At 40.5% G+C, this 15,374-nt stretch overlaps 1 protein-coding gene across 3 annotated transcripts in view; it reads left to right on the forward strand.

The window, feature by feature from the left end:
* Positions 1-15,374, forward strand: part of PEX7 (peroxisomal biogenesis factor 7) — an 82,262-nt gene that overhangs the window by 9,698 nt on the left and 57,190 nt on the right. For 2 of the 3 annotated variants that reach the window (XM_073337425.1, XM_073337424.2), the window contains exons 4-5: positions 5,487-5,564; positions 6,296-6,404. In XM_073337425.1, coding sequence (XP_073193526.1) covers positions 5,487-5,564; positions 6,296-6,404 — 187 coding nt within the window. The remainder of the gene's footprint in view (positions 1-5,486; positions 5,565-6,295; positions 6,405-15,374) is intronic. The other variant, XM_073337426.2, reaches the window with a different exon arrangement.

The following is a 15,374-nucleotide window of genomic DNA, read 5'->3' on the forward strand; positions in this document are numbered from 1 at the left end:
AAAACAGTTTAATGTTGGGCAGTGACTGGGTTATGTTACACCTTTATCTCTTTGGGTCCATATATTCCAGCTGAATTAATACAACAGGCCCAAATTGCACAAGATTTCAGGCCCACTGTTTAAATGGAAAAAATTGTGACTAACATGGATCTTTTTATTGGTCTGACTAGCCTTACATTACATCTATTGACAAAATTAAGACTGGATTGAATTTTTTAAAGATAAAATACTACAATATCAGAATTTATTTCATATTTAGTAACATAAATTGATATATATTTATAAATATTTATACCTGATATATCTAAACTGGGAGTAATCTTTCTGAGGTGCAGAAATCATTAGCTTGTATGGTTCACCTCTTTTTGCAAGGCTGAAACTCCTACGAATGAATGATTGCCTGTTAGCTCTCATAAAGTTGAGGAATTATTTTCTTACAGACCTGAAGAAATATGATGTTCAAAGAAAGGCATTGACTTGAAGTGATTTTGCTGACCAGTGACTTCTTAAAAACTATCTGTCAAGAATTATAGCCAATTGCATTGCAGCTGTCTTCTGCAAAGAATAGTATTGATCATTGTAATTTTCCTATACAGTGTAAAAAGCATAAACTAGTCATTAGTGGCCAGAATTAGGAAGAAATTTTCCACTATAGGCAGATTATTTCATAATTGTACCATCTGCCACTTCAGATGAAAATGAAAGAAACATTTGGCACTGACTGCTCTTGATCAGCTTGCAGATCAGGTTTAAGATGTGACTGACATGAATGATGGGCAGTATTGAGCAGCCAGTAGCAGTGTTGCATTTCACTTCATGGCAAGGAGAGCTAACATGTTTTTACATCCAGGAAATACCAATGTACATTTCCTGTTGATGTATGTTTTAAGCTTGACAGAGTATGTCCAGTACAAACTGAAGTAGAAAAGAGAGGGTTAGAGCAGGAGACAAGACAGTGTTTCGAACTGTCAGCCTGGAATGACTCCCTAGGTAACATAGCAATATTAGTTGCAATGGCAGGGTCAGGCTGAAAAAGCTACAAGAGGGAGCAATGTGTCAAGTCTCTTAAATAACACAGTTTTAAATAATGATTTGAATGGCACTACTATGAATTAAGCGTGGAACTCTGTTGTCTCGCTTCTGGGAAATCCAGAATGTTGACGTATGTCCATCTCTGTATTAAAAAAAGTAATTGACTAAGTGTGTTACCTTTCAGCACCATTTCTAAAAATTGAGGAAATCTTCAGTTAAGCAACATTAACATCCACACCAGCCACTATGCACATGCCTTACCATTCAAATGCACTCCGATTCTTAGCTTGACAATGAACTCACTTTCACTTCGAGCATACAGCCCCCTACAATATGCATATTCAGTTACTCAACATAAAATGAACAACTTTAACACCAAGATTAAATATATATTACCCATATGTTTTCTGCTTTAACTCATCTGAGGATGGAGTTATGATTGTACATGTGAGCAGAGGTGCCGACTTTCTAACGTCCATCATTGGGGATTTTTAAGAGCAGTAGACAAACACCTGTCAGGAATGGTCTAGATAATTAGTCCTGCCACAAGTGCAGGGGACTGGACTAGATGACCTTTCAAAGTCACGTCCAGTTCCATGATTCTGTGTGCCAGGGAGTGTTCCCCACCCAGCCCAGGCACCGCCCCCACCCCACCTCTTCCTGCCCCATACTGGCCCCCTCCCCTTCAATGCCTCCCGCACCCTGTGGAACAGCTGATTGCGGTAGGCGGGAGGCACTGGGAGGGAGGGGGAGGCGCTGATCAGCGGGGCCTGCCGGCAGGTGAGAAGCACTGTGGGGAGGGGGAGGAGCTGATCGGGGGTGGGGGGGCTGCAGGTGGGTATTGGAGCACCCATAGGGTTAGCGCACATGCATGCATGTGTGATTGAGGAACTGGATGTGTATATTGTGGGTGGATGTATAATGAGCGTGAAAGGGAATTAGTTGTGGTACTAATGACCAAAGAAATGTCAACTGTTTGCTGACTAGGGATGTAGTTTTACGTATGAACAGCCATACTGGGTCAGACTAATGATCCATCTATCCCAATATCTTGTCGTCTGATGGTGCCGGATGCTTCAGAGGGAATGAACAAAATGGGGCAATTATTAAGTGATCTATCCCTTGTTGTTCAGTCCCAGCTTCTGGCAGTTAGAGGTTTAGGGACACCCAGAGTGTGGGGTTGCATCGCTGACCATCCTAGGTAATAGCCATTGATGGACCTATCCTCTAAGAACCTGGATATGAACTTTAGATAAGTTTGTCTCTTTCTGGTATGAAACTTGGCTAGTATCACATACTAATACTTCAGTATAGGTTAAAGTGGGATATTATGAGATTCAGCTATCAGATGTGGAAACAAGTATCCTTATTTAGCCAAGGAAGAGGCGACTTGGGCTTTGAATGGTGTCCTTGTAGTGGGCTATCTGCAGATCTCATCACTGGAGGCAATATTCTGTATAAAATATGATGATGAGAAATGTGGAGATAGGAAGCTATCTATATATGACTTTAGTGTACGGTATTTGTTCACAAAATGGAGAATTAAAGTATCAGTGCTGTCCCCATAGGTCTGTTTTATTTTCCCATCCCTGCCTCCTTCTCTTTTCCATCAGTACTCTGGCAAATTGGGGTGAGTTGTGGTGGAAGGGCACAGGGATCTGTAGTATCATCACAGTCTATAACCTTAACAGTCTCAGCAACATTAGTAAGTGCTCCTGGTTGATGAGCACATTTAAGTGTTTGTGAGTTCATAACTAAGGTTTTGTGTAGTAATGTGAGGGGAATTAACGTGTTGTGTGTACTGTATTCCCATATCTGTTGGAGGCAGAAAGGAGTTCCATGTGATGAGGAGTCCATTGTCTGTGGAAACATGCTGTGTGGGCATTAGAGTACAGTTGAGAAGTGGGCTATAATTTGGGATTTTCTTGCTTTTAGTTGTGTCTGCAGTACTATGGCTTAGCTGTGCTGAGTACAAACCCACTGATTTCAGGTGGGTTGTACTTGGCACAGGAAAGCCATGCGGGATGCATGGGGCTGAGCAGGACTTTCTTGAACAGAGGGATGGGAAAGACTGGGACTGCCTAGGCAAGGAGACTGTTAATTTGCCTGCCTTGTGCACATGCCTTATAAGATTGTGTGTTCAACCTTAATTGCAGCATTTCCTAGGTTTTAGGGTGCTCGACTTTGCAACTTGAACTTTCATCTAATGTAGGTTTGTTTTATATAACATGAGAGAGAAGAGTTTCAAAGGTATAAAATTCTATGTAATGAGTTCAGCTTTTAAATTTCTCTATTAAACATACCAATAAGTGTCCAAACAGGCCAACTATAAAGTTCTGTTTCACTTTGTGTAAATAAAAAATGAGATTTTGAATTCTTTCAGGGTACGTCTACACTGCAATTAAAAACTCATTGCTGGCCTGTGCCAGCTGACTGGGCTCAGGCTAAGGGGCTTTTAATTGTGCGGTACACGTTCTAGTTTGGGCTCCAGCTCGGGCACTGGGACCCTGTGAGGTGGGAGGTGTGACGGGTTGGATCACGGAACCACCCTGGGAGGTGCCACCTGATATGCCATGACTACTTCTGCCCCTGCTTTCCTTCCCAGACATCTTAGGACTTCAGTGCCCTGCCTGGTTTGAGCCAGACCCGCTAGCCTGCTGGAAACCCAGACCCAAGTCCGAACCATGTCCCCTAACAGCTGTAGGCTTAACTGAAAGCAGCTTACAGAAGTGTTCCTGTCTTTAACGCTCAGATGCCCAACTCCCAATGGGGTCTAAACCCTAAACAAATCTGTTTTACCCTGTATAAAGCTTATACAGGGTAAGCTCATAAATTGTTCGCCCTCTATAACACTGATAGAGAGATATGCACAACTGTTTGCCCCCCCCCAACTATTAATACATACTCTGGGTTAATTAATAAGTAAAAAATGATTTTATTAAATACCGAAAGTAGGATTTAAGTGGTTCCAAGTAGTAACGGACAGAACAAAGTGAATTACCAAGCAAAATAAAATAAAACACGCCAGTCTAAGTCTAGTACAGTAAAAAAACTGAATACAGATAAAATCTCACCTTTAGAGATGTTTCAATAAGTTTCTTTCACAGACTTGAGCTGGACACCTTCCTAGTCTGGGCACCATCCTTTCCCCTGGTACAGCCCTTGTTCCAGCTCAGGTGGTAGCTAGAGGATTCCTCATGATGGCTGCTTCCCTTGTTCTGTTCCACCCACTTATATATCTTTGGCATAAGGCGGGAATCCTTTGTCCCTCTGGGTTCCCATCCCTCCTTCTCAGTGGAAAAGCACCAGGTTAAAGATGGATTCCAGTTCAGGTGACATGGTCACATGTCCTGTGAGACCCCAAGCCTTCATTCCTCCCAGCCTGACTCACAGGAAGACCTGCCTGCAAACAGAGCCATCCACAGTCAATTGTCCTGGTTGATGGGAGCCATCAAGATTCCAAACCACCATTAATGGCCCACACGTTGCATAACTACAATAGGCCCTCAGAATTATATTTCATATTTCTAGTTTCAGATACAAGAGTGATACATTTATACAAATAGGATGACCACACTCAGTAGATTATAAGCTCTGTAATGATACTTTACAAGAGACCTTTTGCATGAAGCATATTTTAGTTACATTATATTCACACTCTATATATAGAGTTCAGAGTAGCAGCCATGTTAGTCTGTATCCGTGAAAAGAAAAGGAGTACTTGTGGCACCTTAGAGACTAATTTCAGAGTAACAGCCGTGTTAGTCTGTATTCGCAAAAAGAAAAGGAATACTTGTTGGTTAGTCTCTAAGGTGCCACAAGTACTCCTTTTCTTAGAGACTAACAAATTTATTTGAGCATAAGCTTTCATGAGCTACAGCTCACTTCATCGGATGCAGCTGTAGCTCAGGAAAGCTTATGCTCAGATAGATTTGTTAGTCTTTAAGGTGCCACAAGTACTCCTTTTCTTTTTATATATAGAGTGCGTCACAGGAGGGTCCCAGAGACCAGGCTGGAGTCCAAGCTGGAACATCTCTCCTGCAATTAAATAGCCCCTTAGCCCGAGCCTGAGTCAGCTGGCATGGGCTAGGTGTGGGTTTTTAATTGCAGTGTAGAGATATGCTAAGAAGTGACTAATGAATCTTTCCACAACAAATAAATAACACATCTCAAACTTGTTTCCTCATTAGTCCTAGTTTTAAAAGGAATAGTTGTTTGGTATCTATATACGACAAAAAGCAGAACTCCTAAAGAAAAACTGTTTGAAATGTTAAATTTAATTTTCTGCACAGTTAAGTGGCTTCATGACTGCTCTTTAGTGCCAGATGTGCACATTTCCAGCTGATTGTGTTACAAACTAAAAATCCAGGTACACTTTATGAAACTCTGGCTCGGCAGAGTATCAAAATTGGAGATTTATGCTGTTCTAAACTAAGTTGTTGTAATATTTATAGGTTTACAGTGTTGACTGGAGCCAAACTAGAGGAGAACAGCTAGTGGTGTCTGGTTCATGGGATCAAACTGCCAAATTGGTACGTCTGTTTTTTACAGAAGGTCAGCACTGTGATTTGTTTTGGAACTTGCAGTTCTTAATTTGTGTTGAGAAACAGTGTCCTCTCTTATGCAGTTTTCTGTTCCTTCTGCTTTCCTCTTTATTTAAACTGATGCTATCATTTTTTATTTATTTATTTTTAATTTGGATTGCTGCATTGCCCTTCATAGCTGCATACTTTCAAAACACACGAGTTCTTTCAATGATGTATGTTAAAGGGAAGATCCTGCAGTCCACCATGACATATAATTCCCAAAGAAATCCCTGGGAGATTTTGGGCTAAACTAATTGTAAGATGGGGTTTTAGATACTTTTGTTTCTAATTAATATAGAAGTGTGCATGCCCGTTAGTCCCAAAATATCTAAATGGCAGAAAGACCAGACACATTTCAAAGGGTAATTGAAATATTTTCAGTTTTGTTGTGTGCCCAGTTACTGTTTGATGGACACAATAAAAAATATTATATTTATGTCGACAGCTATATAATATAAAAATATTGAGATATTCTGGTCTCTTTGCATAATTTTTTTTAGTTTCTCTGTGAATGCGTATATGAAAACCTCTTCTTTTTATTGTACATAAATCACAGTAGAATAAAAGTGTACATTTTAATTAGCCTTCTTGGAAAGTTGTGTTTAGGCCAAAATAAATAATTGGATTTAAGTATTGCTATGTTCCACCTGCAGACTTTTGTTTTTCATTTTATTTAGTGGGACCCAACTGTGGGGCGGTCATTATGCACTTTTAAAGGCCATGAAGGCATCATTTACAGCACTATATGGTCTCCACACATCCCAGGCTGTTTTGCATCTGCTTCAGGTAAATATTATAGTAAAATGGCATTCAAATCAAAAGAGCCTGCATTGTATTGAATTATTTCTCACTTTGTCCATCCAGCGGATGGTGGTGTGTATCATATTTTTTAAAATGGAAGAAGAAGAGAGAAATTCATAGCCATGGAATGGATTTGCAGGTTCTGTTGTGATCCTTAAATTGCTTCTCTTGGTTTCTCAACTGGAATCAGCATTTATCTAGCACTTACTTCACTTCAGTGATCCTGAGGCAGTTTTTCACACTATTGCATTTATACAACTCCCCTTCCCATTCATAATTTTTTGTTTTTGGCTGCTAAAATGTGCTTCATGTTTTCTTGTGTATTCTAACATATCTTTAAAAGACTGCCTCCAAAACCATGGTAGCAGTAGACCATTTGTCCTAAAGTATAATATACTGATATGTATAGCTGTGCCCTGTCCTCAGGAAAGAAGATCAGCAACTTTACCTTTGCTGCCTCCTGCCAGTTTTGTAGATCCTGCTAACGTTAAAAAAAAAAAAAAAAAGAGTTGAGTCTCTTTGGGATCAAATGAAGGACTGCAAAGTGATTTGAATAGGGATTTGGGACTACAGTGTATATGTTCACTGCAACTAAATACTTGGAAAACATAGTGGGACCATTGATAGAACCATTCAAAAGGCACGGTCTTGCCCCGTTGAAGTCTGAGGGCATGGCTACGCTTGCAAATGTAGAGCACTTTGAGTTAAACCAGCCTTCGGAGAGCGCAGTATGGAAAGCGCTGCAGTGTGTCCACACTGGCAGCTTCAAGTGCACTGGTGTGGCCACATTTGCGGCACTTGCAGCAGCAATGGGAGTGGTGCATTGTGGGCACCTATCCCAGCATGCAAGTGACTGCAATGTGGTTTTCAAATGGGGGTGTGTGTGTGACAGGGAGTGTGTTGTGTGCACATGGGGGGAGAGAGAGTGGGTTTTGGGGGGGCTGAGAGCATGTCAGCATGTTGTCTTGTAAATTCAGACAGCAGCAGACCCCCTCCCTCCCTCCCCCCACCCACCTCTCTCTCTCACACATAGCATTCCACACTAATGGCTTGCTTTGTCTTGGAGCAGATAAGCAGCCAGCTGTCAGAAATGGAGTTTTCAAAGGGCATATCCGCATTCCTGCAGCGATTCAAAAACAATGACAAGAGTGGCCACTTGACTTCAGGGGATTATGGGACGTTTTCGGAGGCTGATCAGAGCGCAGTAATGCAACACCTCGTTCACACTGGCGCCGCGGTGCTCCAGCGGGGGCGCAGCAAACGTTATTCCACTTGCTGAGGTGAAGTACCAGCAGGGCTGTAGCCGTGGAGTCAGAGCGCTCTACGTGCCTTACCAGTGTGGACGGGTAGTGAGCTAGTGCACCCGGGACTCCTTTATTGTGCTGTAACTCACAAGTGTAGCCAAGCCCTGAGTGTGTTTTGGTTTTGACCGAAACATGAGTCACTTCAGTTCTATTATTTAAATTCAAGAGATGCAGTCAAAACACACATGCATGCACAATCTTTCTTATAACAGTTCAGACTATAAAAATTTTAATGTTTTCTAAAAATCTGATTTACTTTTCATCATTCATGCTGGCCATTTCCATTTGACTCAGCTTGGACAGTGGAAGTAGAATTGTCTGTTGATAGTGAGTTTCTTATTTGTTCTAATGCACATAATAATGAGGGCTGTCAAGTGATTAAAAAAATTAATAGTGATTAATCGCACAATTAAAATATAATAGAATACTGTTTATTTAAATATCTTTGGATGTTTTCCACATTTTCAAATATATTGATTTCAGTTACAACACAGAATACAAAGTGTACAGTGCTCACTTTATATTTATTTTTTTATTACAAATATTTGCACTGTAAAAATAAAAGAAATAGTAGTTTTCAATTCACTTAATACAAGTACTGTAGTGCAATCTCTTTATCATGAAAGTTGAACTTACAAATGTAGAAAAAATAACTGCATTCTAAAATAAACCATGTAAAACTTTACAGCCTATAAGTCCACTTAATCCTACTTCTTGTTCAGCCAATCACTCAGACAAACAAGTTTGTTTACATTTGCAGGAGATAATGCTGCCCGCTTCTTGTTTACAGTGATCCCTGAAAGTGAGAACAGACATTCGCATGGCACTGTTGTAGCCGGTGTTGCAAGATATTTGTGCCAGACGTGCTAAAGATTAATATGCCCCTTCATGCTTCAACCACCATTCTAGAGGACATGCGTCCATGTGATGATGGGTTCTGCTCGATAATGGTCCAAAGCAATGCAGACCAACGTGTGTTCATTTTCATCATCTGAGTCAGATGCCACCAGCAGAAGGTTGACTTTCTTTTTTGGCAATTCAGATTCTGTAGTTTCCGCATCGGGGTGTTGCTCTCTTAAGACTTCTGAAAGCATGCTCCACACCCTGTCCTGTTCAGATTTTGGAAGGCACTTCAGATTCTTAAATCTTGGTTCGAGTGCTGTATCTATCATTGGGAAATCTCACATTGGTACCTTCTTTGCATTTTGTCAAATCTATAGTGAAAGTATTCTTAAAGTGGGGGGCAGGGATAGCTTAGTGGTTTGAGCATAGGCCTGCTAAATCCAGGGTTGTGAGTTCAATCCTTGAGGGGGCCATTGAGGGATCTGGGGCAAAAATTGGGGATTGGTCCTGCTTTGAGCCGGGGGTTGGACTAGATGACCTCCTGAGGTCCCTTCCAACTCTGATATTCTGTGATTCTGTGACAACAAACAACATGCTGGGTCATCATCTGAGACTGCTATAACATGAAATATATGGCAGAATGTGGGTAAAGCTTAAAGCAGGAGACATACAATTCTCCCCTGACAAGTTCAGTCACAAATTTAATTTACGCATTTTTTTAACGAGCATCATCAGCATGGAAGCATGTCCTCTGTAATGGTGGCCAAAGCATGAAGGGCCATGCAAATGTTTAGCATATCCGGCACATAAATACCTTGCAGCACTGGCTACAAAAGTGCCATGCAAACATCTGTTCTCACTTTCAGCTGACATTGTAAATAAGAAGCAGGCAGCATTATCTCCTGTAAATGTAAACAATCTTATTTCTCTTAGCGATTGTCCAAACAAAAAGTAGGACTCAGTGGACTTGTAGGCTCTAAAGTTTTGCATTGTTTTATTTTTGAGTGCAGTTATGTAAAAAAAAAATCTACATTTGTAAATTACTCTTTCACAATAAAGAGATTGCACTGTGGTACTTGTATGAGGTGAACTGAAAAATACTGTTTCTTTTGTTTATCATTTTTACAATGCATATATTTGTAATAAAAATAATGTGAGTACTGTACAGTTTGTATTCTGTGCTATAACTGAAATCATTATATTTGAAAATGTAGAAAAACACCCAAAATATTTAATACATTTAAATTGGTATTCTGTTGTTTAACAGTGAAATTAAAACTGTGATTAATTGCGATTAATTTTTTCAGTTAATCGTGTGAGTTAACTGCGATTAATTGACAGCCCTGAATAATTAAGCAATGACCTGCAGAGTGGTTCCAGGTGGTTTGCAGAGCCACTTCTGTCGTATCTTGGAAGCACCTGTCTGTGTCTCTTCCAACAGTGCATCTCTTTACAGGATTGGGCTCTCTGTACGCTGTGCACACCACCACTGAAATGCAGCCGTTTGGCACAAAACACTCTCAACGGTAGCGTAGGGATTGGTGAAATTTTGGCCAAAGCCGGCTGGGAAAACTCCTAATCTTAAAAAGTGTGGGGTGCTTTTTGTAATTTCCATAAAAGCTGTCAGGACGAGAGCTGGGTGAATAACTGATTTTTTGTATTGGCAGTTCTGAAAAATTGAGGAAAAAATAACCTGGTTTAGGTCCAACTGAGTCTGAAATGTGACTGAAAATTCTGACAATCAAAAAAGTCCATTTCTTGTCTGTTTCAGGCCAACTGTGGGTTTTTAACTGCAGTGTAGACATACCCAGAGTCGTCATATGAAAGAAACTGATGCACTCAGAATACTGTTATATCTCCCTCTTTATAGCCAAATAAAGTATATGTTCTACTGAATAAATTAACGTAATCAAGGAACTTGAATAAAAAGCAGAGGGTTTTATATGGAGAAGTATCCTTCAGTTTTTTTATTATTTTAAATCTTTACAAAATGGCTTTACAATGGTAGATATATAATGGAGCTTTTCATGCCGTTAGCAATGACACATCTATCGCTATTCTGTCCAGCAAATGAACAACTCTGATGGTTTCTTGTTCTTAGGTCCAAATGGCATTTCCTAAAGCATCTCAGACAGTGCATTTTCATAGAATCATAGAATATCAGGGTTGGAAGGGACCTCAGGAGGTCATCTGGTCCAACCCCCTGCTCAAAGCAGGACCAATCCCCGATTTTTGCCCCATATCCCTAAATGGCCCCCTCAAGGATTGAACTCACAACTCTGGGTTTAGCAGGCCAAAGCTCAAACCACTGAGAGGTGATCACTTCACTTTTTGGGTGGTTAAAGGCATTTTGCCCTTACACTCAGGATAGAGGATGTTGTTGGAGCCAACTGACACCTACTGTGGCATGAGGTTTTCTCCAGTTGTGGTGGTGGAGGAGAATAGGAGACGGGGATCCTCATTTTAGATTTTCAGGATCCTTACACTTAATAACAGAAAATAAAAGGTCAATAAACTTTTTCACTAGGAACTAGTGCTGGCCTGAAAACTTGTCGCACAGAAATTTTGACTAGAATTGGGATGGAAGGGAATACTTGAACTTCTTCCTCTGCCCATTTTCTGGACCCCTCCTACCTCCCTCTTCAGCTTCAACCAGAAGAGTGCTGAAATGCTTTAGATGAATCGTTTGAGTGATGCGCAGTCACACACACCATGAAGTCTCAGAGTTTAAAGCCAGAAATTAGTTGTTTCATGTCCCAACACCTGTTGATTTTTATCTGTTAGGAAAATGGTGATCTCTGTGGTTAACAATTTACTTACTCCACAATTTAGACAAAAGTTTAGTCCTGATACAAACTTAATTAACTTTGAAGTGTTTTGTTAAGCATTTGGCACTCCTATTGAAATAGATGAAGAACAACTATTGTACACTTCTTTTCCTCTTGGTTTCAGTCCTCTTGGGGGGAAAAGTGAAAATAAGTTTGTTCTTATCTAGTTTCTTTTTGTGACTGCTGTTGGGGTGGGGAGGAAGGTTCACTCCTCAAAAAAGGCCCTAGGCTGGACCAGTGAGTTTTGTTCCAGGTCTATATTGAGAGGCACTGCCAGCTACCTGAGAAAGCTTGAATTATTCTATATTTGGCTCAAGCTGATATTGTTAGTTCCTTGGTTCTAGGGATGATAAATTCATTTTCAATGTATTATTTTTCTTTTAAGAAAATGGGGGAGCAGAAGGAAAGAAGGGGGGGTCCCTTGCCATGCTGAAATGTAAGCCAAATGAAAAAAGGAATGAATGCTACCTGAGAAATATTTAGTTTGATTAAAAGTCCTCAAATTAAATAAGTCATATCCGTGTGCAGCAAGATTCAACTGGTGTGGAGTGGACAGGAGAATGGAGTATGTCTGACTGGTATTTCAATTACATTAACTTTTATTTAGTAGCTAATACACTTGCATTTCACATTTTGAAAGATGTGTGAGGCATTTCACAGTGTTGCTATTATCGTGTGCAATGGTTTCTACTCTAGCTAGTTATTTGATTGCCCCTTACCTGTTGTTGTTTGAAAATATTAACAAAAAGGAGCTGTTAATTCTGTGTATGTAAATAAATTCTATTCTGATGTCAATAGCAGTTTGAGCTGATAAAATAAGCTGGGAGATCAGGTGGACATGCTGCATCAGCTCAGGGGCCCAATAAATGTCTGGCTGACATCGAAAGACCAATCATGTGGAAAATGTGATTAAAGACATGACATAAATAACAGCCTGATGGCTAAAAGGGTTTAATGACTCATTATATCGTTTGTCCAGAAGGTCTCTCTCTCTCTCTCTACCTGGAGAACAAAGTGATGACTAGCACATAAAGAAGGTGCCAAATGCACGCATCATTAGCGTATAGCCAAATGTAAATCAGTTCAGCTCAATGACCCTCAACCACTGCAGAGCAATAGATTGTGCCTGGTTCTTTTAATTCACTATAGAATCATCGTTTATAGAGTCAACAAATTCTTATTGTCCTTTAAATTTGCCAGCAAGAGGAACTAACAAGTATCTTTTTTTTCTAATTACATAACAGTGATGGTGTCCAATACCGCACAGCATTGGTAACTTGGAAATGAAGAGTCTGTGCTGTACTGGACAAAGCCCAGTGGGGCTTAGCATAATAGCTAGCCTTTATCTTCGACCACTTCAATTTTAATGCTGCATTCATGTATATATAATTAATGCAGTCATTACATTTAATGAGTAGGGTAAGTACAGACTGTTTTCATTACAGCTTTAACAGGTCATGAGTGTAAGGAAAATAAAAGATTGTCTCATGTAGTATGTATGCTCTGCAAGATTCTCCCTCATTCATCAGGGTTTTAGCTCCATTCATTGTAGTCTTTCCTCAAGGAGTCATTTTGCAAACGCAGGATGGAAAGTGGTCTGGTGCTATGGGAAGGGTGTGGTCTTTACTGTGAAATTTGCATACATTGAGAGAGAAGGTTTGGAACTGCAGCTTTTCTGGTTTACAAGTGAACAAACAAATTCAGTCTGTATACTTTGTAAACTCCTGTATTCAGCACACTTATGTATGAGAGATTGACAGCACTATTACCCTTGTATGCCATCTCTGACTGCGTTGTTCTTGTCACCAAGGAGTAAGGGGTGGGGTGTCTGTGTTTGAGATTTACTTTTCTGAAAATGTTAATATCTCTTCCTAGAGTCTTTGAATATATTTTTTTACTAACCAGATTGTGTAACCCAGAGGTTCCCAAACTTTTACATGGTGTGGGCTCTTCTTCTTTTCAGAATCTAAGCCAGGGTGGGGAAACGTTTTGGCCCGAGAGCCACATCAGGGTATAGAAATTGTATGACGGGCCATGAATGCTCATGAAATTGGAGTTGGGGTGTGGCAGGGGGTGAGGGCTCTGGCTGGGAGTGCGGGCTCCAGGGTGGGGCCAGATATGAGGAGTTCAGGGTGCAGGAGGGGATTCCGGGGGATGAGAGCTCCAGCTGGGGGTGTGGGCTTTAGGGTGGGGCTGGGGTTGAGGGGTTTGGGGTACAGGAGGGTGCTCCAGGCTGGGACTGAGAGGTTCAGGGGTGCAGGCTTTGGGCAGCGCTTACATCAAGCGGCTCCCGGAAGCAGCAGCATGTACCCCCTCTGGCTACTATGCGGAGGTGCAGCCAGGCGGCTATGCTGCGTGCTGCCCTGTACGCAGGCACTGCCCCTGCAGCTCCCATTAACCACTGTTCCCAGCCAATGGGAGGTGCGGGGACAGCATGCGGAGCCCCACAGCTGCCCCTATGTGTAGGAGCCAGAGGGGGGACAAGCTGCTGGTTCTGGGAGCCGCATGGCCCATGGGAGCTTGAGGGCCAGATGTGGCCCACGGGCCATAGTTTGCCCACCACGATCTAAGCTAACAATAAAAGTTAAAATATGTAAAGACACTTCCATGCAAATAATTGTTGTATCTTATGGTTGCAAAAAGGGGAGGATAAAGTCCCAAGTGGTCATAAATGAGAGGGGAGTGATCTGCAAGATAATTTCTCTGTTAACGTGGTTTACACTGTGAATGTTTCTGGACCCAATTTTGGCTTGCTAAGCCATCACATTCTCCAGTCTTCAGATGTTTCTGTCAAGAAAGGAGATGTAATAACAATCAGATTTTGCTTTATTTCCACCCCAGAAGTGGCTCCCCAAGGCAAAACAACCCTTGGACAATCAAATTTAAATTCCAGGCTATTTGGGTTTACCCAGTTTCCAACAAAACCAAAGTGTGACTCAAGTTTTCATGGTGATGGGAGGTGAGGCAGACATAAGTTCCTGAAAAGATATATTTTGATACGCTTATATTGCAAAGGCTGCCTTCTACTCATAAAATTAGTGCTCTTTTTCTTTACTTGTGCTTATTTATAGGCATTTTATGTGCTAAATATAAACACACATGCTGCCAGAAAGCACCTTGAATGTTTGTATGTTTTTACAAATGGCAGTTACTAGCCAGAAAGAATGGTAAGTATTTAGAGATTGAAAACTTTTAAGAGGGGGAAAAATAAGGTGCATTAATTAGCATGTGTATTTTCTGTACATAGCATGCCTTTAAAAAGAAAAATATATAATTTGGCATATGCTCAGTGCAATACTCATTGCCACTTGCACTACAAGCTATTAAAAATACATACTTTGCTTGCTTGTTTGTGTCAAATCAAATACATGTTAAAGCGAGGTGGGCATCTTCATATGAAATATTATCTAACTACATGTCAATTCCTGTGTCTTGTGCTAAGTACGGTTGATTAAATGAACTTCTAATTTTGCAAACTGCAGGGAAATACCATACCAAAAACATGTGGCCCGTTATTTATAGTGTGTGCCAACCAGGATAAAGAATTATCTACAGTACTTAGTGGCTATAAAGTATTCTCAAGTAAAGTATTCTGTGGTAGAGATTGTCAACAGCTAAAAGGGTGTTTAAAAGTAGAGCAGAAAAATACATTAACTTTTTTTCACAGAGGAACAGTGTACAGTAAGAGATTTGAGAAAGATCAAAACTACTCTGATATGCCAAATTACATATTTTTCTTTTTAAAGGCATGCTATGTACAGAAAATACACATGCTAATTAATGCACATTATTTTTCCCCCCTCTTAAAAGTTTTCAATCTCCAAATACTTACCATTCTTTCTGGCTAGTAACTGCCATTTGTAAAAACATACAAACAGTCAACGTGTTTTGTGGCAGTATTTGTGTTTATATTTGTGCTTAACTTAGATTCTTGGCATACCTGAAAAGCATTTTATCTCAGACTGAAAAATTTAAATTGG

This window comes from Lepidochelys kempii, chromosome 3, assembly GCF_965140285.1.
Source record: "Lepidochelys kempii isolate rLepKem1 chromosome 3, rLepKem1.hap1, whole genome shotgun sequence".
NCBI classification, from domain to species: domain Eukaryota; kingdom Metazoa; phylum Chordata; order Testudines; family Cheloniidae; genus Lepidochelys; species Lepidochelys kempii.